This window comes from Brassica rapa, chromosome A01, assembly GCF_000309985.2.
Source record: "Brassica rapa cultivar Chiifu-401-42 chromosome A01, CAAS_Brap_v3.01, whole genome shotgun sequence".
In the NCBI taxonomy this organism is placed as follows: domain Eukaryota; kingdom Viridiplantae; phylum Streptophyta; class Magnoliopsida; order Brassicales; family Brassicaceae; genus Brassica; species Brassica rapa.
In genome coordinates, this window is record NC_024795.2 from 11960416 (window position 1) to 11984410 (window position 23995).

General features: G+C 35.8%; 6 protein-coding genes and 1 long non-coding RNA gene across 9 annotated transcripts; 1 reads left to right on the forward strand and 6 right to left on the reverse strand.

Annotated features, from left to right (window-relative positions):
- Positions 1–2331: 2331 nt before the first annotated feature.
- LOC103871584 lies at positions 2332–3891 on the reverse strand. The gene has a single exon (XM_009149852.3). The coding sequence runs from the start codon at positions 2739–2741 to the stop codon at positions 2421–2423; it is 321 nt and encodes a 106-aa protein (XP_009148100.1). The 5' UTR covers positions 2742–3891; the 3' UTR covers positions 2332–2420.
- A 3116-nt stretch (positions 3892–7007) lies between these two features.
- Positions 7008–9890, reverse strand: LOC103871595. The gene is made up of 3 exons (XR_633554.2): positions 9363–9890; positions 9236–9273; positions 7008–8856 (listed from the first exon to the last, which is right to left on the reverse strand). It is a non-coding gene; the product is annotated as an uncharacterized LOC103871595 (long non-coding RNA).
- A 1346-nt stretch (positions 9891–11236) lies between these two features.
- On the reverse strand, positions 11237–12165 carry LOC103871603 (non-specific lipid-transfer protein-like protein At2g13820). 2 transcript variants are annotated; one of them, XM_009149869.3, is made up of 3 exons: positions 11797–12165; positions 11663–11707; positions 11237–11570 (listed from the first exon to the last, which is right to left on the reverse strand). In XM_009149869.3, exons 1-3 carry the CDS (start codon positions 12107–12109, stop codon positions 11440–11442), a joined length of 489 nt encoding a protein of 162 aa, XP_009148117.1. In that variant the 5' UTR covers positions 12110–12165; the 3' UTR covers positions 11237–11439. The 2 variants fall into 2 exon arrangements, with proteins under 2 accessions (XP_009148117.1, XP_009148124.1); XM_009149876.3 differs by having other exon boundaries at positions 11332–11570; positions 11663–11680; positions 11797–12146.
- Positions 12166–12308: 143 nt separating this feature from the next.
- Positions 12309–13950, reverse strand: LOC103871620 (proteasome subunit beta type-2-A). The gene is made up of 3 exons (XM_009149888.3): positions 13724–13950; positions 13509–13632; positions 12309–12785 (listed from the first exon to the last, which is right to left on the reverse strand). The coding sequence occupies exons 1-3, from the start codon at positions 13879–13881 to the stop codon at positions 12453–12455; spliced, it is 615 nt and encodes a 204-aa protein (XP_009148136.1). The 5' UTR covers positions 13882–13950; the 3' UTR covers positions 12309–12452.
- Positions 13951–13988: 38 nt separating this feature from the next.
- Positions 13989–18167, forward strand: LOC103871628 (DExH-box ATP-dependent RNA helicase DExH16, mitochondrial). 2 transcript variants are annotated; one of them, XR_004457229.1, is made up of 16 exons: positions 13989–14326; positions 14464–14623; positions 14805–14926; positions 15007–15197; positions 15290–15430; positions 15552–15674; positions 15795–15872; positions 15968–16136; positions 16501–16613; positions 16710–16790; positions 16873–16938; positions 17026–17090; positions 17181–17226; positions 17394–17455; positions 17559–17650; positions 17746–18167. XR_004457229.1 is itself a non-coding variant. In XM_009149901.3 (16 exons), the coding sequence occupies exons 1-16, from the start codon at positions 14263–14265 to the stop codon at positions 17831–17833; spliced, it is 1716 nt and encodes a 571-aa protein (XP_009148149.1). In that variant the 5' UTR covers positions 13994–14262; the 3' UTR covers positions 17834–18109. The 2 variants fall into 2 exon arrangements, 1 of the variants encoding a protein (XP_009148149.1); XM_009149901.3 differs by having other exon boundaries at positions 13994–14326; positions 17339–17455; positions 17746–18109.
- Positions 18168–18451: 284 nt separating this feature from the next.
- LOC103872081 (F-box protein At5g65850-like) lies at positions 18452–18817 on the reverse strand. Its single transcript, XM_009150425.2, has one exon. It carries the CDS (start codon positions 18815–18817, stop codon positions 18452–18454), a length of 366 nt encoding a protein of 121 aa, XP_009148673.2.
- A 1286-nt stretch (positions 18818–20103) lies between these two features.
- On the reverse strand, positions 20104–21333 carry LOC103871642 (F-box protein DOR). The gene has a single exon (XM_009149919.3). The coding sequence runs from the start codon at positions 21331–21333 to the stop codon at positions 20104–20106; it is 1230 nt and encodes a 409-aa protein (XP_009148167.2).
- Positions 21334–23995: the final 2662 nt, after the last annotated feature.

Consider the following 23995-nt stretch of genomic DNA (forward strand, 5'->3'; position numbering starts at 1 on the left):
AAGTTTTTGCTATGTTTCAGATCTATGTAGGTTTTGGGTCATGGTGACCCGAAAAATAAAAATAATTCAAACCAATGAAAGAGAGAACGAGAGAGAATAAGAAGAAAGAGAATCTGCGTAGGTGTTTTGGAGTCTCAATATGGTTGATGAATCTCGATTCAATTGCAACGAAACAAAGAAATGCGGTTAGCGATGAAAAAAAATGAAGAAAGAGAGATCCAAGAAATAAAGTAAAAGAAAAAAAAAGCAAAAAGTTAGACGAAGAAGAAGACCAAAATGAGAAAGATACTCCACTTGAATGACACACATACATGCCTACCACTTGTACAAGGGTCCGGAGTGTCATAGTGCTATGACACGGCTAAGAGCATCTCCAATGTATACCTCTATAATTTTCTCTAAAATAGAGATCTCTATTATAGAGGTGAAAATGCTCCAATGTATGCCTCTATAATAGAGTTCCTCTATTTTAGAGGAAAATATAGAGGAAAGTTACTTTTTGCCTCTATATTTAGAGGTGAAAATAACATATCTCTATATTTTCCCCTATAAATAGAGAAACTCTATTATAGAGGCATACATTGGAGCATTTTCACCTCTATAATAGAGTTTCTCTATTTTAGGGGAAAATATAGAGATAGAAATAAGGGTGGGTTGGAGATGGTCTAATGCATGGGCTACGAGTATAGATGTAGGGGCAAAAATGAAAAAGAACAGTTCTAATTAGTTGGGAGGGTAAGTAGTTAATTAAGGTCTTTTGTTATGGTCTTAGAACATGATTATCGCTAAATGGGTTTTAGAGTTTCTTAATGTTTTTTGTTTTTTTTTGTCCAAAAAAAAATTAAATAGTAACCAATCGCGGACCGCCACGTGCCAGTGAAACCCGCGAACAGTACATAAAACCGATCTTTATTTGATCACTTTTGTCACCAGTTTTATGGTGATATGTGGGGCTCACCATTAACTTTTTCTCTAAAACCCCTATTAGAAACTACCGATAAAGATGGTCTTATGGACATGAATGCCAAATTTCCCTCTTATTTTGTGTTTTTTAAGCTAAAAAAATGGTTGTAGCATTTTTATTTTCTAAGCCATTATTTATTAAGTTTTAGGAAAAATCTATTGTTGTAAGAATATCTTTTTTATTTAATTCGTACGGTTATATCACATACATTAGCATAAAAAAGTCATAAATCTCTATTATTAAAAGAGAAGTACCAATATAAATTGCCCCTTAGTTTTCAAAGTTATTTACATTTGAATGCCACTGAAGTAATAAATTTACCTACCTTTTACTATTCTTGTCTTTTATAGTTTAATTAATGCATTTTCCTAAAATAAAGTATAACAAATTATGTTTATTTATTTAAAAAATGTTTTCTATAATCTGGGTAAACAATAAATTATACTTAATCAATGTCAAAATTATAACAAGATTTTATTATTACGGGATAGTTATTTTTTATTTTGGTATATTAACTACGTCTAAAAAACATAAAAGTGTTATAAAAATACATAATATAAAACACAAAATTTTAAATAATATATTGAATTATTTAATCGTATAAATCAAATATAAAAATAGATAATCATTTTCTTTTACATTAAAATATTGATCCATAAAAAATACATTTGCACGAACACACGAGTTATATTTTAAAAATAGGGTTGTAACAGTTGACGGATCAAAAAATAAAATAAAATTATTCATTATAAATTGTAAAATGGTTGTGTTTAGAAATATATTAAATAATTATTATATATATATATATAAATTTTAAAAACATATATTACCATTTATATAAGATAAATATTTTTTTTTGCAAACTAAAAATAAATACCTGCGCGGGTGTGCGGATCAAGCTCTAGTACTAAATTCTATTGCAGAATTTTAAAGTTACAGTGTGGAGAGGTCGAAAAGGAGTTTAAAAGTGAAAAATGTGAGCAAACATTGACTTTTGAGAAGTCCTTGTTTCACCATCTCTTCACGTGTTTTCATTGTTTTTTGTTTTCCTTGTATCTTCCCTCCTCCCCTGTTCAGCTGTTCTTATTTTCAAGTCATCAAGATTTGTTTTTCTAAATTCATAGAATGATAGAATATATAAGTTTATTAATCTATTAATCAACGGTCGGATTGGTCGATCCAGTAATCGGTGACTTGGAAGATGTTTCTGGTTCGCTTTCTAGATTCAGGTTCAATAACATTGCATGTCACTATTTGTGTGTTTGAACCAATGAAATATATATTCTATGTTCTTGTCAAATGGTACTCCAGTATTTGTGTTTATATTTTAAAGTTATAATTAACAATATCCGAATAGTTATTTTGAGTGTGATGATTTTATATTTTATTATATTGTACATTGGCCAATACTATAAAAGCGAAGAAAGTAACGAGGGAAAAAGATGTGTAAACGCAACTAAGTGGTTTTAGATCTTCCAAACTTCTTGGACTTCGCCGGCAACAACTCACCGGACCTCCTACGTAGCATCTGCCTCATGCCGTCTGCAACGAGTTCTGCCGGGTTGGCTTTAAACTTACTACAAAACGAAACGTGGGCGTTGACAGCTTCCTCCACCGTCGTCATCTTCCGATCACGGCTGAATTCGTCACTCACCGCCTCGGAGCAAAGCCCACAAAGCCATTTTCCGGCAAAATTAGCTTTGACCTTATTAATGTAGTTTGGTGTACAATCTTCCGTTAAGCCGCAACACTCGCACGCCACCGATTTGATCTCCATTTCTGACCAATCTATATATATGGCTCCAAAACTGTTATGTAGTAACTTATATTTTAAAAGATGAAAGAACGATAAAAAATTTAACAGTTTTTGAATATATGATTCTCTAATCTTGAGGATAGATTGACGATGGAATGCTTTGTGGATATGTGAATATTGAACACCATCGCTTATTGTCAGTTATATAGACATTATAATATACATGTTTGCATGGTGGGACTTGTATGTTGGCCCTAGACTTGGGAACATTAATATTATATTCTAGAAAAGTTGAGAACAAGAGCAAATGCATTATCACACCTTGGAGTTATATTATCTTTGAATATTGAAACATAAGTTAGTTAATAACACGTCAAAAAGTTAGTTAATTACAACAATCCAATTTCAATTAAAGCACCTATAATTCCTCGATTTCAAGGTTTATACGGTGGACCAACTAACTTATAGGTTGTGACAATTGGCAGATATGTTTGAGGTGTTTTAGTCCACGTGGAAGTAAATGATTATTGCGAGAGTGCCACAAGTTGAAGTTTTATGTAAGTAAATGATGATTTGAAAGAAATAAGATTAGGGAGGACAAAGATCAAATGCAATAACTAGCGCTCCATGTTCTAAGGGACATGGGATTCTCATTTGTGGAAATGGAGGCAAAGGTGGTCGGGCTCAGGGCTCCACTCTTCAATTATTTGATCTTCATATGTTGCTCATATAAATAAATAGTCGAAACTTTCAAATTAAAGTTATGAATTCATAATATGTGGGTTATGGTCTAGTGACATGTTCAACGATCCAGTAAAGTGGTTGTGTTGTTCTAAAACCTTCTAGTTTGAGTCCCACCTGGGAAGGATCTGCAGTGTAATGGTGGCCTTAAAAAGCAGAAACTCAAATCAACACCCTAGGAAGATGTACACCGTTTACGTTCTCAGAAGTTGGACCGACTTTACTGGTCGAGGATCAATACTCACAAGATCTATTATCAAATATTATAGGTTTTGTAGATGTTGCAGAATCACTAGACTTTAAGCATCAGTCTGAAATGTTTGGCATGGCGCATGTGCATGAGTGAAATTTTCTCGTTACAGATTATGTCGACATCAGTTCAAAATGGGAATTTTATGGGCAGACAAGCTTTGATTATAATGAATAAGTAGGTGTTAGTTCATTTCCGTTACCATTTTTGTTTTGGTGTCTCTAGCCAGACGTTTGTTTGACTCTTGCCACTAACTATCGTCAAGATTCTGCTATATATAAATGTGCGTCTATAACTTCGTCATCATAGATATCTATTCATAGCATTATAGTTATCATCACATGGGAAAAATGGGTTAAGGTTGAAAAAGTATTATAGAAGTCTCTCGGCGCTACACCTGGAACTCAATGGACTCTTTTGAAGAATAACATGTCTAAAAGAGAAGCATATCCTATACTAGTGGTATTCCGGCGCATAAGTTCGTATGTTTTATTCTTACATAAATTTACAATTCATTTTATGGCCTTACTAAAGAAAATATATTCAAAAATATGAAAATAAAACCATGTTAAAAGAAAATGATATTTTTTGGATTCATTTGATAGTGGTTAGCGACCTAGTGTATTACTTTGTTTTGAAGTTACTTATTTCAAAGTGGAATAGCATAAGTACTTGTGACTAATCAATTCAATAAAAATAAAATAAAAAGCCGGTAATCGTAACAAAGTTTATTTAGTTGAAATTTAAACATAAAGTAAAGTTGATGTTTTATTTAGAAAATATATTTATACTGTTAAGTACCATATGGACAGTATATAGAAAAAAACGGCATTTGAAATTTTATTTTAAAGACTAATATGAATTTAAACGTGTGTAATGAAGTTTTGTTCATATATTCTTCTTATTTTTATATATAAGGATTAAGGATTGTTGTTTATTTTTAGAATTAATCGTTTGAGTTTTTTTTTATATTTTAAAGTAGTTTTGTTTCAATTTTCTGTCAAATATTTGTTCTTACATTGTCCATTATAATTATTGTAATATTTTGACGTATGTTTATTTGATTTATGGGAACTTAACCTCATCATCTTATGCGGTTAGTAATTTTTCTCAACAATAAAGTTGAAGTGGGACAACCAAAGGTAAGCAGCTTATTGATTTGGGCTACCAAAATAATGTCATAAAATCTCATTATCGACTCTTGATATTCCAATAACTTGTACATCATACTCTGCGACTCTTCAACCCAAATAAAGAGACATATATTGCAACTTTGTAGCAAAGCCAAAAGAAAAACTCTTAAAAGTGACAGATAAATCGTGAGCTACCTTCATGCTTCTAACACAACTCAAGATGTCAGAACACTTCTTTGTCACATCTAGTGAACAACTTTCTTTTTAAAGTTTGCAAACCAGGCCTGAAACGATAGATAATACCAACAATTTCATCTATAATTGTAATTTGTTTCCAATATGAGGCTTTTATTGATGATATTATAAGCAAAAGCATTCGTCGTGCTATAGGTAGTGACTCGTACCGAAAGATCTCATGTGATTCGCTTGGCTTTTGATTTGAGTACGGTCAGCTCACAATCTTACGACCCGTTAAAGGTTTGCAATCCAGGCAAGCAATGAAAAATAAAACATCAAAAACCCATAAAGGGTTAGGTTTTTATCTAAATTGACAGACAACAGAACTCAAGAAACTGATGAAATAGAAAGTAAGAAGGATCGGAAGCGGCATAGTATACAGAGGAGAAAAATAAGTTTGAGTTTCGAAATCAGAAAGTGGATTTTGATGCGTGCACGTTGTCACCGTGGGTGAGCGGCGAATATATAGTGAGTAAGTGACAGAGGAGAATCTGAAGCGAAGGTCGGCATGGAGCTGTTACTGTGTTTGAATGATGAATAATTGAAAGAGGAGTGGGAAATAAGGACATTCGAACTTGAACTTTTGCTTGCAGAAATTTTTTCTTTTTCTAATTTGTTTTTGTTTTCTTTACAAACCATTCCAATCATGAACCCGGACATAACCGAAATCAATGGTAATCTTAACTGAAATAGAAACAAAACCTAACTAAAATTAAACGGGAGCTAACCGGAGACCAGGAACCCTAAAGAGCAAACGACGAAGCCGTCGTGTAGGGATAGTCGCCAAAAGAAACCTTCAGCGGCATAGGACCACCACCAAGCGGCGAGGCGAGGCGAGGCGAGGCGAGACTCGAGCATCGACCTTCAAAGATAGACCAGAGCAGACCAGAAAAGCTTCTACCACAAACATAGAGAAGCACAACAGAACCACCGAAACATCTGACAGAGAGAGAGAGAGAGAGAGCCGAGAAAAACTACGTCGGCGAGAAGGAAGCGGAAAAGGGAGAGAAAAAAGCTTGATTTGGTAAACTATCTTACAATTGGGCCAGTATGTTTCCTAGAAGCCCAAACCCAAAATCTTCAACAAATGAAAGCGTGACAGGTGTCATCAAAAGTCCTAAGGAGAGAAAAAAGTCTACTTTATAGTATAAGATTTTGATCTCTTTTTATTCCCCATTTAAAGTTTTGTACATCAGTTTGGAACCTTTACTTTTAAACAATGTGTTTGCAATATATGGCCTCAGTAGTTCATTCAAATATACTTGCAAATCAACTGAAACTGAGAAAAAAAGTGTTTTCAATGTTACAAATTCGATCACCAATATATATAAAAACAATATATATTTCAAATAAAACATTAAATAAGAAAACCAAGCATAACAAATATTTAGCACAAATGTCAGCTATTTATTCTATTTTAATTGGATCAATGAGAACCTCTATCAAACTTATGGTGAAGAAGCAGGATGCTGTATAATCTTTAGTTTGCGATGGGGTCGAAGTGGTGTGTTTTGGCTCGACATTTTCATTATGTTCATTAGATCTTTAGTTCTTTCTTCTGGACCGTACCTCCCCTCTTTAATGACATAATTTGTTTTCAATTTCTTTGGTTTTTTCTATAATCTTTTGTTGCAAGAGTTATATTTAAAAGAGGAAACTAATGTAAACATTGTTTTTTGCGAAGCTTTATAATGACGTCTATTAACTTATTGAAATGATGAAATATTGTTCTTGTAGCTCAAATGAGTAATAATTTGTTTAGTTTGTTTTGCCAAAAATTACAAAGTATTATGCATGGTAGTTATTATATTTTTCACTTAATGTATTTTGTTTCAATGTATTTTATCAAGATATTTTAGTTTTCTGATCAGCATAATTTGTAAATTGCAATTGCCTAAAATTAGCATGGTTTCTTGTCGTTTAGAGATACCGTGAGACTTCATAATTTTTTTCTTTCTGTAAAATCTCCTCATGTTGGTCTACTATCAAATTAGATAATTTTCCATCAATCATTTTCCCCTGATTTTTAAAATAAAATGATCAATAATAATTAGTTGCAATACATTAATAAAATGACTAATATTATAACCTTTCTAACTAAACTTGTGAAATCATGTTTGTTAAAATAAATGTTTTAGTATTATGTTCGGATTGTCCTGGTCTACGCCTAGGGTTTTATTTAAATTTAATTTATTTTTATTTGAATCAGAATATATTATATATATTAATATTTCGATTGAAATAAAATTTATGTTGGAAAATTGAATATATTTGAACTAACTATAAAGTATTATTTGGTAGGCAAATTTAAATTATTTTATCATTCGTTATTTTGTTCCTACAAATTTGAAATGATTTGAACTCAACATTTAATATATTTTCATTAATGGAAATCATATATATAATGATGAGCAAGATGAACTAAAAAATAATCTCTAGTTATGATCTAAATATATTTTTTATCTTGCGTATATAGAGTTTGTAGTAAAATAATTGTAATTATAGCTTATTTACATTTTGTTTTGACTAAAGAATCATTTAATTTCAATATTGGTTTGATATACATCAGAATAGCTAGATTGGTGCATATAAAATGGTTAAAGAAGATAGTTTTGATCAAATCTCAGCGGAATTTTAGAATGTGGAATTTCTTCACATGGTTTCTCGTTGAAACTGGTGATTTAAACCCGATTATTTCTAAACCAAACAGAATCATAAGGAGAAAATTGAATAAAATTTTGACCACAAAAAATATAATTGTTCTCAAAACCAATTTGTGAGACACATTACAAAATTAAAAATAAGACAGAAACTAACCAAACTAAAGAACAAACTTTTTAAGTAAACCACCATTCTAAATTTGGTATATTTAAATCATATAAATCAGATAATGATTCTGAAAATTTATAATAAATTAAAATAGAAAATATAAGTTTTACTCTTTCTAACTAATCACCAAGATAATCTATGAATCATAAGGATCTACATCTGAAAAGAGTTTGTTTCATCAAAGATTTGAAGTGAAGGTGGATATATAATTCATCCAAAAGCCCCCATATAATTTATATGGATTTATAATTAAACTTGGTCGTCACATCTTGTTAATATAAATACTCTTTAACACTTTTGTAACGTACAACAATCAAAAATATGTTGTCAAATAAAAAAAATTAAATATATCAACACAAAAGGATGAAAGGGAATGTTGTGGTTCATAGTTTTACTTTTAAGTCTCTTCTTTGGTGATCTCATCATCTTATAAGGTTTCGGGTCAGCAATACATACCGAAAGCTCCATCTAAATAGATAGTTAATAAAATCAACGATTTCTGTCTATGGTGTTCTTTTAGTTGATTTATACCATTGAACTCTCCCATAGAACTCTTTCTCTATAACTCGTTTAATAAGAAACTAAAGCACCAAGTTTGATATGATTATGAAAAATAAGGGGGAAAAGCTTTGGTTTTATCTTTGGATCCAAAATTATTCGTGAATTTTGAGCAAAGAAATCAAAACAGAGAGGAAACAATAATAATGACTGATCCACTCATCAATATGCGATGGAAAATTAAGATCGATGAGTGTAAGCATCTCATGATCTACTTAGGGTTGTTGGATCATGAAAGTCATGGGTGAAATGTGATCTCTTCCGCTCGCCAAAAGCTTGCCCTTATTTAAACATCTTGAAGCAAATGTTTTTGATTTTATTCTCTGCACAACCACCACCACCACTTGCTTTCTCGACCGTTGTAAGTTGAATATGAATCCTGATAGTTCTGTTTGTGTCCATACAAGAATCAGTCTCCAAGATATGCTGACACCACTGTCTTACACAGATTCAGTGAACTCATGTATGCTTTTTTTCATGGCATAAAATTAGGTTGACTGGCTCAACTACAAACAAAATGTCAGGAAAACAAAACAAACTAATGCCATGACAGAAGGATAGTAGATAGATAGAACCAAGTATGACGTGTCACTTAGACAATGGCAGGTTTAATGTCACAACGTTGTACTTTGGCTACACATGACTAACCAAAAAATGGGTTGGATAGTAGTTATTTTTACAAACATCACAAAGGTTCGTAGTGACAACCAAAGAAAACTTTTCCAGCTTAAGATCAAGAATGGTTTAATAGTAGTGTAAGAACCTACCTGAGAAGTATGATCCTCATCCTCTGGATCTTTAACACCTGCAACAAATAGCAGTTACATAAATCCCCATACTAATTTTGGAACGCCAATCAAAGAGAACCTGAGTGGAAGCAATTAGTGTACTCACAATCTGCTAACCCAGATAAGATAGACAATCTATCTGTCGTTTCCCTTTCTTAAGCTCCCTGAAGAGCTCTAGCATAGGCTTCATCATCTAAATAAGTAACTTCTTCGGTGTCAGCGTTTCTACCATCATCTTCTTGATCGTCTTCATGGTCATCAAATCTGGCGCATCTTCTGTAGGATCATCCAAATCTGGCTCCTGAAATCCAAAATCTGCACCTACAAAACAACAGTATTCAATAATCCACAAAATATTCGAGGAAACAACAACTCTGGAAGAAAAGGCGAGAAGAAATAAACTATTCTTCGAATTCAGAAGACCTTAATGTATTTTAAGTTATCGTTTAAAAACGAAAATAAATAAATTATATCCTATTTTATCTACTTTATAGTCATGATCATGTTAAAATATGATTATTATACTAAAATAAATATGATAAAATTATATTCAATTGATCAATTTATAAAATTTATTTTCATAAATATAAATTATTTATTTAAAATATAATATGATGATATAACATCTTAAAATTAACAAACTATATAATACATGTCTAAAAATTAACATATCTTAGACTTTTATATATACAATAATAAATTATCTAATATTGGTAAAAAGAAATCCAGTTTTGAAAGACGGGTCAAAATTTAGTATAAATTAAATACAAAATAATTTTTAAATATATTTTCTCATTAATATATTAATTTGCTTAATAACTAAATGCAAATACAATAAGATAAATATATAATAAGAAGTGGTAAATACATATGGTTTAAACAATTAATTAATTATAACATGTAAATTATAAAATTATTGTATTTGAAATAGTTATATAAATATTTATGTATATGATTAACATTAAAAATATATACCACTTATGTTATAAAACAATAATTTATGTATAGAAAAGTGAAAACAAACACCCGTGCGGTTGCACGGGTCAAAATCTAGTTAGGTGTTATATTGCTAACACCACAACCATCATTCCGAAACTAAACAGTGTGTTGGATTTGGAACTCAACAATCTGATAAGAATTCCATCAGTTAAACTTTTAGAAATGGATTATAACACACATAAAACAATCAAAAATAAAAGAAATACATAGATCAAACATTCAAATGCATGTTATACAACTAAAACATGTGAAAATATCTAAATAATCGTTCAAGACTTCACGCCTTAAAGCACATTTATACTCCATACATGAACTAAAATTCGCATAAGTAAATGAGAGTAGGTCTGTTCTTTCGTTTTTTGGTTCAGTTCAGGTTTGATTTTAGTTTTTTTTTTTTGGTTCTAGAAATATAGGAAAAATTCAATTATTTAAGAAATTTGGTTCGGTTTTGGTTTAGTTATTTTTTTTGGTTCGGTTTGGATAACAAAGTTAGAAACTTGCTAATATACGATAAAATTTATGTTCTAAATCGGTTTTGGTTTGGCTACGTTTTTCGATGATTTTGGATATAAAATAACAGATTTTCCGTTTTTCGAATTAAATATCGGAGAGTTTAGATAAATTTAAATATTTCAGATAAAAATTATTTAGGTATTTCGGTTCTTCTGGTTAATTTGAATAATTTTAAATACTTCAGACAAAAATATTCGGATAAATCTGATTTTTGGATAGTTCGATTTATAAGTAGTAATTTAAAATTATTTGGTAATATTGAACTAAAATAATACTTTTAGGTATATAAATTGTATTTGGGATATTCATGTACCCATTCGATTCTATGTTCGGTTTCGATTGTTCCATTCTAGAGATAAAAGAACTGCTTGGTTATTTTCGAACATCAATTCGGTTTTGGATTTGATGTTTTGGTTGGGTTTTCGGTTCATATGCCCATGCCTATACAAGAATGTTCTATATTTCAAATAGTGTCCTAGAAAGTAATATTTATTGCATAAATCAAACAGATACAAGACACTCTTTGTAGCTACAAACCAATATACCCAAGAAAGTAGAGACTTTATAGCGCACAAAATACATCACCCAACACCATAATACACTGAGATTCAGTAGAGATTAATAAACAATATGTTCTTCAAAGAGGCCAATAGCTTTGTGGATTTAAAAAGTCAGTATCTGGAGTAGTTTATGATGTAGGAAACCGCAGAAAGGACGGCGAGAAGAGAGAATGAGACCTTGATGGAACTCCCACGAGATGTTGACCTATGTCCTGGAACTGTTTTTGATCCATTTCCATGTTCTGTTCGTCAAAAATAAGTTAAAATTATAGGTTCCACAAAGGTTATCGAAAACCAATAATTCTTTAGTTTTATGTGCAAGTTATCCCTATACCTGAAGTGTTGGATGGTCCTGTAGGCGATTTAACAGAAGAATCATCTAAAAAATAACAACCTCTTGATGCGTGAGAGACAAAAAATGATCAGTCTAATAGAAAATGATCCCCTCAAAACAGAGGTTATTATTACCGTTGCAGAGACTAACAGGAGGAGTTTGAACATTACAAGCTTTAGGCAAAGCAAGAGCCTGTGTTTTATTAAAATTGATCCCAAGACGAGGGCCTCCACCTTTGAGAACTTCACACAAACACTCACCAGAAGACCTGAGAACATGAGCCAACTGACTGCAGCATTGTTGAGAAGGAGAAGAAGAGTTTCCGGTGATGTAGCCGAGACATGGCGCCATACTAATTAGCACATTTGTGCAGGTCGATTGAGCAGAAACCGTGGACATCACCGCCATTGAAACTGTAAGAAACAGTAAACACATTCCAGGTTTCATTTTTTTGTGTCAAAAGTTTGTTTAATTGGGTTTTTGAGTTTTAATGGTTTGTGTTTGGAGTGTTTGAGAGCAACTAAAAATAAATAAGGAACTCATGCCGTAGAAAAAGACGAAATTAAGGAAGTGGCTTAATCTGGATGACCAACACATTTTTGGTTAAGTTTCCGTCTGATTCACACATTAATGGAGGCTTATGTGATGTGAGAGAATCTGATTACGTTTACACAACTTAGCAAGGAAAATATTTCAATTCAAAGTTTTAAAACAGTCATATGAGAACTAATTTTCCAAGTTTAACATTAAAGCAGATGTCAGATTAGTAAAAAGAAGAAACATAAGAGACTTAGACAGCAGCAGTGGTGACATCTTGCACAGACTGACGCCAAGCGTGCTCGCGAGCTCCATCCTTGTCGACGATCTTGATCACAAAGTTTGGTGGTGCGATGACCAGCCTCGACCTGATCTCAAGTATGCATTTGTCGACCAAATCGATGGCTTCTTCAACAGACATGTCACTGCGGAAGTGCCTGTCCATAGTGGAGAGGGAGAAGTAGGAGCCGTAACCGAATGCGCCCTTGTCAACCTTGTGAAGAGTTGCAATGTAGTCAATGTAGTAAAGAGATGCGCCTGCTTCTTTGTCGTAGCCAGCCATCAGGATGTTCACAGAGTAGGGATTCTGGAAAGTGGAAAGAAACAGCAATGAGAAATCTCAAAAAAAGATAAACGTTTATGCAGGCCATTCATAGGTAACCAAAACAAACCAGAAAACCAAGAAGATCCATTGCCGAAAACTAGCAAAGTTTCTTTCAGTGTCAAGAATCAATCTTAAGACAAAAATGGGCGAAAAAGATCACAAATCAGGTGTGCATATTTTCACAATCGAGTCACACATATATCAGAAACAGAATAAACAAGCTCGCTAGTCTTGAAACCTATTCAAAAGGGTGCACAAAACTTCCTGGTGTTTGAACATTGTTACTCTAAAGCCATTACGATTAGGAGTTTAAACTTTGATGCTTCAACCAACCCGTGGAGATCTAAGCAGAGAAGAAGAAACAATAGTCTAATTGTTATTGCTAAAATTCTTTGATTATCTAAATAGAGCACATTATACGTGCTCATGAGGAAGTGAAACAAGAGAAGCAAGGGGATTGCGCATATGAATAAGTATTTAAGCATCAAAACCACAGCATGACAGAGGGAAATTTCAATCCAAATTGTACATAAACAAAACAAAAGAGTATCAAAAGAGTTAAACAAAACCCCAAAGAATCAATAACCTCCAACACTTACAAGTTTCTCCAGCAATCAATTATTCTAAAATCTCAATAAAAACAGCAAAGAAGCTAGAAAACCTAATTCCCCCCAAAGCTCAAAAGTAAAGGAAAAGAGGAGAGACCTTTCGCAAGGCAGTGGCGAGCTCACCACGAGTGAAGTTGGCAGCAGCAGCGGTAGTCAAAGGGATGCCGTTCCGGAACTGATACAGTGACACATTCTTCTGTACATACTCCGTAAACTGAACCCTATTATTATCAATTTTAATTAACCCTAAATCAATTCCATCTCTACTTGTATTCAGATACGAGAGGCCTAGGAGGAGTGGGATATAATTACCGGTCACCAGGCTCGCCGCTTGCAGCGATGAGCTTGTGGGAGTCAAGGGCCATGATCTTGTCCTCGTTGTTCTTGTGTACAAGGATACTGTGAACCGCCGACGTGTCCGCCGCAACAATAGCGAATCCATTACCTACGAGACCGAACACGCACTCCATCTTTCTTCAGATCTCTTCCTCCCGAAGCAAACAAGACGGGTAAATAAATTCTACAAGATAGTTAGGGGTAGTTTCGACATAAACTGGATAGGGTTGAAATGTCTATTTTCTTAAGTTTGGGGATGTAAGTGAGAGTAAAGCAAAAGTATAGGGGTATATTATTAAATTAGTAATGAATTTCTGGAAGCAACCTCTCGTTATGCTTCCTTCCCTTCTATCTCTCTCTGCCGCTTCCTGTTGAGTCGCCGACCTCTGAGAAGAATCAGGTCTAACAATGCTTGTACTCTGCTATTTCAAGGGACTGCAAAATGATTATTGAATTGTATTGACCCCCCCTCCCTCTGTAAAGAGCAATTGATCCTTGTCAACAAAATTATAAAAATGGCGTATTCTCTTCTTCGGATTCGAAAGGTTTCACCTTTCGGAATCTCTCGTGTTCTTCAAGGTTGGATCTTTTTTTTTTTGTTCCTTCTCTGTTTATCGTTTTGAGTCTGAGAAATTTCAAAAGTTTAAAAGCTCCTAACATTGTAAGATTTTGGATTGGTTGTGTTGTGTTCTTATTATGATGGTTTCGTGTTTCAGCTGATAAGGCAAGTTTGTGGCGGTTTCACTTGGAACCTGAGTGTGCTCGGTTTCTGAGATTTGGTGTCTTCACTAGGAACTACGGAAAGATCTTAGGGTCCTCTAACTACGACTTCACTGGCTCCGGACCTACCTCATCTTTCGATTTCACTGATCTCACGTATGACCACCACCACAACTTCTTCTTTGCTTGATTCATTGTTTTGATAAGACTTCAATATTTGGATGTTATCTTATCTCTCCACTCCAATAGCAATGTTTTCGGATTATCTTAGATATGCTTTGTTCTTGTGGAGATGTTTGTAAAGAGGGATTGATTTATATTCATGTCAATTTTGCAGCTGTCCTCACACATGGTATCCAATTGCTCGGAGGAAGAAGCGTAAAGTCATTCTACATGTTGGCCCCACAAACAGTGGCAAAACATATAATGCCCTCAAGCAACTTGAGCGTAGTTCTTCAGGTATGTGTCCTATATTAGAAGGTGACTCTACTAAACCACTTTCTTCAACTGTTTAAGATTGCTTTGTTTTTACTTGTAAGGTGTGTATTGTGGTCCGTTAAGATTGTTGGCATGGGAGGTAGCTAAACGCTTAAACAAAGCTAATGTTCCTTGTGATTTGATCACCGGACAAGAGAAAGACTTAGTGGAAGGTGCTAATCACAAATCCGTCACTGTTGAAATGGCTGATGTTACCTCTGTCTACGACTGTGCCATCATTGACGAGATTCAGGCTAGTCTTGCTTTTTACTTTGGCCGAAGAAGAAATTCGACAATTAACTGTTTTGTGTTGTTATTCACCTCCTTTTCTCTCCCTAATTTCAGATGGTGGGATGTAAACAAAGGGGGTTTTCATTTACTCGTGCTCTACTTGGGATTGCAGCTAATGAACTACATTTATGTGGTGATCCAGCTGTCGTTCCTCTTGTTGAAGACATTCTGAAAGTAACCGGAGATGATGTTGAGGTACCTAGAGGCCCTTTTTCCTTCTCGAATACTCTCTCTTAAAATACTGCAGTGATATTTAGAGACACTCTTGACTTAATAACGATCTCTTGAATTGATCCCCTTTTGTCTTGTATTTTAGGTTCTTACATATGAGAGGCTTTCGCCATTAGTCCCTTTGAAGGTTCCAGTTCGGTCAGTTTCCGATATTAAAACTGGGGATTGTCTTGTAACCTTTTCGAGAAAAGATATATATAGGCATAAGGTTTGCAGTTATTTATATTCTACGCTCTGTTCTCCTAAATATTTCACTACACTTCATGAGTATTAAATGTTATTCTGTTGCCTTAGTATATTTATTGTACGCTTCATGCCTTTGTTACAGAACACAATTGAAAAGGCGGGGAAGCATCTTTGCTCTGTGGTTTATGGTTCATTGCCTCCAGAGACTCGTACAGCGCAGGTTTGAGACTTCACTGGATGGTCTAAGAACACATATGTTTCTCCCCTATTTTGAATTATTCTCTCGTATTAAATAAAATGCTTTAAGAACTACAGGCAACAAGGTTTAACGACGCGACCAATGACTTTGATGTGCTTGTTGCGAGCGATGCGATTGGCATGGGTCTTAATTTGAATATTTCAAGAATTATCTTCTCCACCCTTGAAAAATTTGATGGTACCGAGACCAGAGACCTAACAGTATCTGAGATTAAACAAATTGCAGGTATGTTCCAAAGAAAATAAATACTATTTACTACTTCCAAAGCTGTGATAGTATGTAAATAAGGTGTTATTGTCAAGTCTAGGGCAGTACTAAAGTAGGCTGGTGACTGGAAGTGTATATGTTCTCGGCTGTTGAGAGCTGAGAGAGTAAAAGGAAGGGAGAGGATTGGTCTAGGACATGGGTTTAGGCTTAGGAAAGTTTAGGGTGCTATAGCTTTCACCTTAGGGTTCTATCTTTGGTGTTTTGCTTCAGTGTTTTTCTTTGCTTATCTTCTTTATTTGATTCAGAGAGTGAATAAAGGGAGAATAGGTTCTAGTGTCTATCATATGATATCCTTTCTAATGTTCTCATGATCCTGTTGAAGGGAGAGCTGGCAGATTCCGTTCACAGTTTCCTGTTGGAGAAGTAACTTGTTTGCATAAAGAAGATCTTCCGTTGCTTCATTCGTCTTTGAAGTCTCCTTCACCTATTATTGAGGTAGTTTTTTTAATTATATAACCTTAAGGTTAGTTCTCTCCCTTTTTTTTTTCCTGTTATGATTGTCTAAGTTTGCACAAAACTTCTATCATGCAGCGTGCTGGACTGTTTCCAACGTATGACCTCCTATCTAGATATTCGCAAGCACACCCTAAACTCGGACTGTACAAGATTTTGGTAAGAAACACTTTATTTCCCTGGCTGTTTCTCGGTCTTTTAATGAGTGAATCTGAAACCATGGCTTCATTAACTTTGGCAGGAACATTTCGTTGAAAATGCAAAGTTATCTTCTAACTACTTTATCTCTAATGTTGAAGACATGATGGTAAAACTCAGTGGTGATCTATTTTTTGTTCTCATATCAGAAAGAGAATAATGTGTGTGTGTAACATGCGTTGGTCTTGATTTTTAGAAAGCTGCAGCTCTTGTTGATGAATTACCTCTCAAATTGCAAGACAAGTACCTATTTGTGGTCAGGTAGTAGCAAAGAACAACATAGTTTTCCTGCATTCAGTAAGATCTCAAATGGAAACAAGCTTGGGTTGATCAAAGTTTATGTTTTTGCAGTCCAGTTGACATAAATGATGAAATATCTGGTCGGGGATTTGCACAGGTAAAAAAGAAACTACAAGATGTTATGTCTTTTACGTTTGAGAAATCAATAATGGTAATATGTGCATGTACAACTGTGTGTTCGCTTTTTTCATTTTTTATTTATACATTAGTTTGCTCAAAACTACTCGAAAACACGCGTTGTGAAGCTCCGAGAGATACTTTCAGATGACACAGTGAAGGTTCCCAGGACACCAACAGAGCTCAAAGAACTTGAATCCATTCACAAGGTAACATCTATAGTATGGATTTGATTTACTTTCTGATCCTAATTGTTAACCAAGAGAAAAGCGTTTGGATTTTGTTAGTTTAACTAGATAGGGTTTGTAACAGGTTTTGGATCTGTACGTATGGTTAAGCTTAAGGCTAGAGGACTCTTTTCCTGACAGGGAAGTGGCAGCTTCACAAAAGTCAATCTGCAATGTGTAAGTATAGCCATGACCAATGATTATAATAGCTTCAGTCTTTTTCCTCTGATTTGCTTCACGTTCTGATTCAAAGTAACAATGAATATCCGCAGACTGATTGAGCAGTTCTTAGAGGCAAATAGATTGATCTCTCCCATCCCCTTCTCAAGCAAAAAACTGAGGAGCCGGCGTAAATTCTAAGAATACATTTCAAGTTTGGTTGTGCAATGTTCATGAGCTGTTCGTTTGGTTTTGGACTCAAGTCGCTGAGGTAGAGCTGAAGACAAGTGATTGGTTGTTCCATTACACACAACTAGTAGCATTCAGAGTTTTGTCATGTATTTTTAGTGTTAACTAAACAGTAAAGAACTATATAATTTCATTGATTTATTTATCATTTCGTTGAGGCCGAGGCCGTTGTGATAGAAATCATACAAGCATATGACAATCAGATGCCTTCCATAGTGAAAACTCTTACTTGCACTTGGGTATATGATCTTCACAAGAAGCTGCTAGTCAATTTCTTTTATAGATACATAATTAGTTTATTTTGTCGAATTACATAATTGTTGTTTATGCTTTGTGAATATTTAGTTCGTTTCAGCAAAGCTTGTTCCTCTTTTTTTTCTGCCAAACTACAAGTGGCAATATTAAGTAACGAAGTTGCTTTGATTCCAAAGGGGGTGACTACAACACAACAAGAAGAAAAAAAACATAATCTAAACCCACCACTGATCACTCGAGTAAACAATGGGAATATATTAATAATCCACACACAAAACGCCATTCAATGTCTCAAGTAGAAATCAAGGTAACCACCTAATGCACCTTTCCATAGAGCTTCACATCCTCAACATGGTCTAGAAAGGGTTGAAGTACAGCAAACTTGGACCCATCCATGTCCACTCCTTCAATTTCAACTCTTACGACAGTGTTCCTCTCGGGACTGAAGTAGAAGAGGAAGAAAGGTTTAACTGAGTACCACGAAGACAACACAATCTCGTTTGTCCGCGACAAACCAACAAATTTGAGCACGTGTTCCCCAACTATATTCTTCCACTCAGCAGGCAATACATAAACACGCTCAGACCATTCCTGTTTCTCAACATCTTCTAGAACCCACAACTTAAACCTTGAACTTTTTCCACTGATAAGACCGAGATTTCCTTCATGATTTTCAGACATGGATAGAAATGGGGTATGCTACACTGAAGCATTCTCCATGACATGTTTCCGGATCCTAACGTAAGAACTTGATGCTCCTCACACACCATATTCTCCCTTCCATCCAAGGGGGGCTGTGTCATGGACAATACCTTGAATTGTTTATCAAGGGGATCATACCCAAGCAAACACTTCACGTCAGCTCTCGACGTATTTACTTTGGGCAAGACTAAAGTTTGTCCGGTGCTAGGGCTGCAGAGCACCGGCACCATATCTAACTTAATGTTAGAGAGACAAGGCCATGGACAAGACGACTGATTTTAAAGGAACTATCCAAGTCGAAATCTCACTGAAATGCATGAGTGGATTGGCGGATACTGACGAGTAGAGGATTGTGAAGAGAAGAAGAACAAGTTGCCGTCTTTATGCCTAGCGTATAAGATCTTCGGGCGAGTAGAGGATTTTCGTTAGTAAAAGTCGGTGATTCACCTGGAAGTCACTTTAAAATCAATGACATATATTTCTTGACCAAAAATTGGCATATAACTCAACTGATCTTCAAAAAGAATCATACATATTCTACTACAAAAAAAAAAAAAAAGTAAAATGCATCATCATCTGTACAAAATTTATAGCGAGCATTGTTCGTTATAAACATTGTAACTGTTACAGCTTCGCATAGTTAATTTGCATATGTGTAAGTAGCCATGATTACAAAATAGCCTCACTCTTTTTACTCTAATTTGCTTCACGAACCGATCCAAAGAAACAAATAATCTTTTTGGCAGACTGATTGAGCAGTTCCTGGAGGCAAATAGATTGATCTCTCCTATCCCCTTGTCGAGCAAAAACCTGAGGAGTTCTGAGAATACATGTCCACTGGAGGTAGAGCTAAAAACAAGTGATTTTTTGTGCCACAAGATCTTACCGGAACCGTAGTATTCAAAGTTTGTTATGTATTTTGAAGTGTTAGCTAAAAGCCTAAAAGTAAAGAACTATATAATTTCATTTATTTATTTATCATTTCTTCGAGGCATGACATGCTTTGTGATGAAAACATTCACGCCACAAGCATTTGAGAATCAGATGCGTTCCTTAGTACTAAAAACTATTACTTCTACTTTTAGGAATAAGATCTTCAGAGATGGCTGCAGTCAATTTATTTTACAGATAAGTTCATTTACCGAATTACATGGAAAAACTGATCATATAAAATAGGCATCTAATGATAAGATAGATGAGAGTAGTAGAAAGCAGTCATGAAGTACCAACTAGTGAACCATTGCACAGAGCTTCAACTGATGAAACTATGCATAGAGCTTCACATCTTCAACATGGTCTAGAAAAGTTTGAAGTACAGCATAGTTAGACACATCCATATCCACTCCTTGCATTTCAACTCTCACAACAGTGTCGATCTCAGGATCGAAGTAGAAGAGGTAGAAACAGTTAATCGGGTACCACGATGACAACACAATCTCGTTGGTCCGAGACGCCACCCCAACAAAGTTCAACCTGTGTTCCCCAACTACATTCTTCCACTCAGCAGGTAACACAAATACACGCTCAGACCATTCTTGTTTCTCGACATCTTCTAAAACCCACAACTTAAACCTTGAGCTTCTTCTATTGATAGCACCGACATTTCCTCGGTTATCCTCACAGATAATCAAACCCAATCTACCACCGTAGTTGACCATATCCCCAGTCAGCACAGCTCTTCCGAGACTTCCCTTGGCTTCAATGGGCCTGAACTTCTCAGACCTAACGTCAAAGCAAACTATTAAATAAGTCTGTGTGGACTGATTAATAGATTTGTAATACAAAACACCATCGATGCATATCTCTTTAAGTAGTGGATAATCATAATGGGGAATGCAACACTCGAGCATTCTCCATGACCCTCCTAATGTCAGAACTTGATGGTGTCCTCCATCGGTTGTCATGCACAGCACCTTGTATTGTTTATCAACCGGATCATACCCAAACATGCTCCTCACCTTAAGCCTCTTCATCTCCACTTTGGGTAAATGCAAGACTTGTCTGGTGCTAGGGTTACAAATCGCCAACGATGTCTCCGTCTCTCCATCTAAGACCCGCACGTGTTTAACAAAGACCAAACCATAGACAGGACGACCACAGCTAATCTCACCGAAACCACCAAACGACAACTTCATATGACGGGTGGCGACTACAGGAGGAGGAGACGAGTTCTCGTCCGGATGCGGTGAGGCGGAGGAGGAGAAGAGGAACAGCTCACTGTTTGTCACGCGCGCGTGCAAGAGCTGCGGGGGGCAAGAAGAGGATTTGGTTAAGAAGAGTTCGGTGAAATGTGGAAGGCGGAGTACGGAGGCCCAGAGCTTCGAGACGCAGCGGCACATCGCTATTGATTTCAACGGTAGCCTCGAGAAGATGTCCACTATGACATCGGTTGGGATCGGCGATGCGGAGCTGCTTTCTCTTCCGTTATCTGAGGTTTTCGGTAGCGTGTTGCGTTGAGAGTCCCAGGAAACGTTGAGAGTCTGCTGCGTTTCCATGGCGGCGGCTTAAAACCCTAGAGAGAGCGAACAAGCCAAGGGTATAGGAGCTTATCGCGATGGTGCATAAGCGAAGGTGAAACCGAGTGTGGCGTAATGGGTTTTGAGTAAGCCCATAGAGCTCAAAACTAAGGCCCGTAAAGAGCAGAGTTTCGTTTTGTATCATCGTTCATTCGTCAACACGATATATTCTTACAATTTTTAAATTTTTATTTATACCGGTAGGGTAGGGTTGGAATGAAACATTCTAAAAATATGTCATTTTTTTTTTTTTCCGTCTGATAAAATTCATTCGAAGCAACGATTACAATGTTTGATACCTAAACTGGCGGAAAAACAAGAAATCCCCAGCAACAAGAGCCTAAGAAACAGGCGACTGAAACCCACATCGGGGTAGCTTACAATACAAATCCAAAATAAGGAAATTCAAAACCTCATAGAGGAACTAACACCTTCAGCTTGCAACATCTCGATACATCCAAACACTTCTGAACTCTGAACGAGATTTATCGTTGTCGCCCACGGCCCACCGAACGATAACATCAACTTCTACCAACAGAGAGCACTCCTCTCTAAACCAAAGAACCCAGACTTTATAACCCGGCAAGATAGAACCACTCTAGGGTCACGCACACTTCCGGATACGGCGGTGACGCACTTCATGCGACCAAACAACGCCTCAATAAAAGCCCTACAAAGACCACTCCAATCTCAACAGATCTGGAGACCAACGAAGTCTAAACCCGCCAAAACCCACCGAAACAGAAAGAAAGCGGCAACAAAGGACAGGATAGCGTTCAAATCACTACCAAGGAACCGAAAAATTGCAAGCTTAGGAACCCACTAGTAAAGCCACGAACCTCCCTATAAAGAATAAACCAACAACACCATTCCACTAGATAGACCGAGCTGTGAAACTCACTACACCAAACTCCTTGGACACGAAAGAAGAGATTTGGGTAAGACAAACTTGAACGGACACGCAAACCAGTGAAGGGTTTGTTCTAGATCTAGACGAAACCATGTGCAGCCAAAACCAACCACGGCCATAGCCGCATAAACAAAATAAAGAACAATGGCTTCAGCATACAACGGGACTCACGGAAAATCTGACAAACCATTCCAAGCCACGAGCTCTCAAGACAATCAACCCGAAAACTGGACAGATCTAAACACAGAAAAGAACAACACCTAAAGGACGAGAAACTATGAAGGATTTGACCGGCGGTGGCGCTAACAGAGCCGCCACGCGCCGGTCACCGGAAAAGATACAGGTCTTGACTTGTAGGGAGGAGCAGGGGCGGCTGTATCTCTCTTCCTTTTCTCTCTGCAAATGGGAAACTTTTTTTTCTTGTATCTATCTCACAAATTGATTTTCCTAAAAAAAAAAAAAAAAAAAAAAAAAAAAAAATATTGTAAAATATGTCATTTCTAAAAAATAAAAATTTATAAATTAAATATATAAAATAAAAAGAGTTACATCAAACTATCAAAGAAACAACAAAAAAAAAAAAACATCTTTTTCATCCTCTCTCTCTCAAAACTCTCCTCGTCAGAAAAGTGTTTTATCTCCGGTCCGGTTTTCGCGGGTTCTGAAGCTCCTTTCTTCACCCTCGAACTTGTTTTCTCTTTGTCTTTCTCTTCATCTTTTCTCCTCTGAGTTGATATACAGGTTGCTCTGAATATATTGAGTTCATGCCAGAACCGTTGCGGTCGAGGTTGGTCTTGGTGGCGGTTTTGGAGGAGCGGCGAGACCACAGAGCGACGGAAGGAAGAAATATCGGTTTTTAGGACTGGGTTTGGATGCCGTCCCTGATTTTCTCTTTTTCAGATGTCCGGTGATTCTTCCACGGCGGAGGCGCGTGACTCCGTGGGTCACCTCTTACACCACTGATCTATCCTCGTGTGCAGCGGTGTCAAAAACGGAGGAGAGGTAAGGTTCCGGTTTCAGCGGAAAGGGTTTTGTTCTCCGGTTCTCGGATTTGGTGCGTCGTAAGGCTCCATGTCCTCGGAGTTGTCAACCGGTGATGTGCGGCTTGCCTTGGTACGAAGTTAGGGTTTACATCCCAACGTCGACGGTCGTCCCTCCGATGGTGGAGTCACACACCATCAGACGTCATGAATTGCTGTTCCGGGTCGTCAAGATCTGAATTTTTCAGTACGAAGGCATTCTGTCTTTCACGTGTAGAAGCATTGTAATAAATGCATTCACACTAAAATGGACACATGTCACATGTAGAGAGCTTCTCAGCCAAACTCTACATAAATATGTTCACACAATGTACTTTACGTTTTTAATATAAAACTCACATGCATAGTTTTTCTTTATGTTATTTTTACTGTTTACGAATAAAGCTTGACAAATTATTCATAAATTTTGATTCGATTCGTTATTCGTTTTAATTCGAACCGAAAAAACCAGATATTCGTTACTCTACGAAGCAAATCAAATACTAAAATGCAATATATGTAAAACAAAAAAAAGCAAAGGCCTGTCCAATATGGTAAAATCGAACCGTAATAGACAATATGGTGTGGTTTTGGTATATACCATATAAACCAAATGGATATGATTTTATCAAAACCCCAGGATTTGAATATAGTTTGGTTTATAACCGATTAAACCGAATAAACCGAACAAAACCGATCAAAAGTAGAAACA

Coding starts and splice junctions, on each gene's coding strand:
- LOC103871584 (XM_009149852.3), bottom strand. CDS start 2,741: ATGGAGATCAAATCGGTGGCGTGCGAGTGTTGCGGCTTAACGGAAGAT.
- LOC103871603 (XM_009149869.3), bottom strand. CDS start 12,109: ATGAAACCTGGAATGTGTTTACTGTTTCTTACAGTTTCAATGGCGGTG. Junction 11,708..11,796: donor TCCTGTTAGTCTCTGCAACG/GTAATAATAACC, acceptor GTTATTTTTTAG/ATGATTCTTCTGTTAAATCG. Junction 11,571..11,662: donor AGGACCATCCAACACTTCAG/GTATAGGGATAA, acceptor TTTGACGAACAG/AACATGGAAATGGATCAAAA.
- LOC103871620 (XM_009149888.3), bottom strand. CDS start 13,881: ATGGAGTGCGTGTTCGGTCTCGTAGGTAATGGATTCGCTATTGTTGCG. Junction 13,633..13,723: donor AGCGGCGAGCCTGGTGACCG/GTAATTATATCC, acceptor TGATAATAATAG/GGTTCAGTTTACGGAGTATG. Junction 12,786..13,508: donor TCGCCACTGCCTTGCGAAAG/GTCTCTCCTCTT, acceptor TCCACTTTCCAG/AATCCCTACTCTGTGAACAT.
- LOC103871628 (XM_009149901.3), top strand. CDS start 14,263: ATGGCGTATTCTCTTCTTCGGATTCGAAAGGTTTCACCTTTCGGAATC. Junction 16,791..16,872: donor TCGGACTGTACAAGATTTTG/GTAAGAAACACT, acceptor TAACTTTGGCAG/GAACATTTCGTTGAAAATGC. Junction 17,091..17,180: donor AAGTACCTATTTGTGGTCAG/GTAGTAGCAAAG, acceptor ATGTTTTTGCAG/TCCAGTTGACATAAATGATG.
- LOC103872081 (XM_009150425.2), bottom strand. CDS start 18,817: ATGTCTGAAAATCATGAAGGAAATCTCGGTCTTATCAGTGGAAAAAGT.
- LOC103871642 (XM_009149919.3), bottom strand. CDS start 21,333: ATGGAAACGCAGCAGACTCTCAACGTTTCCTGGGACTCTCAACGCAAC.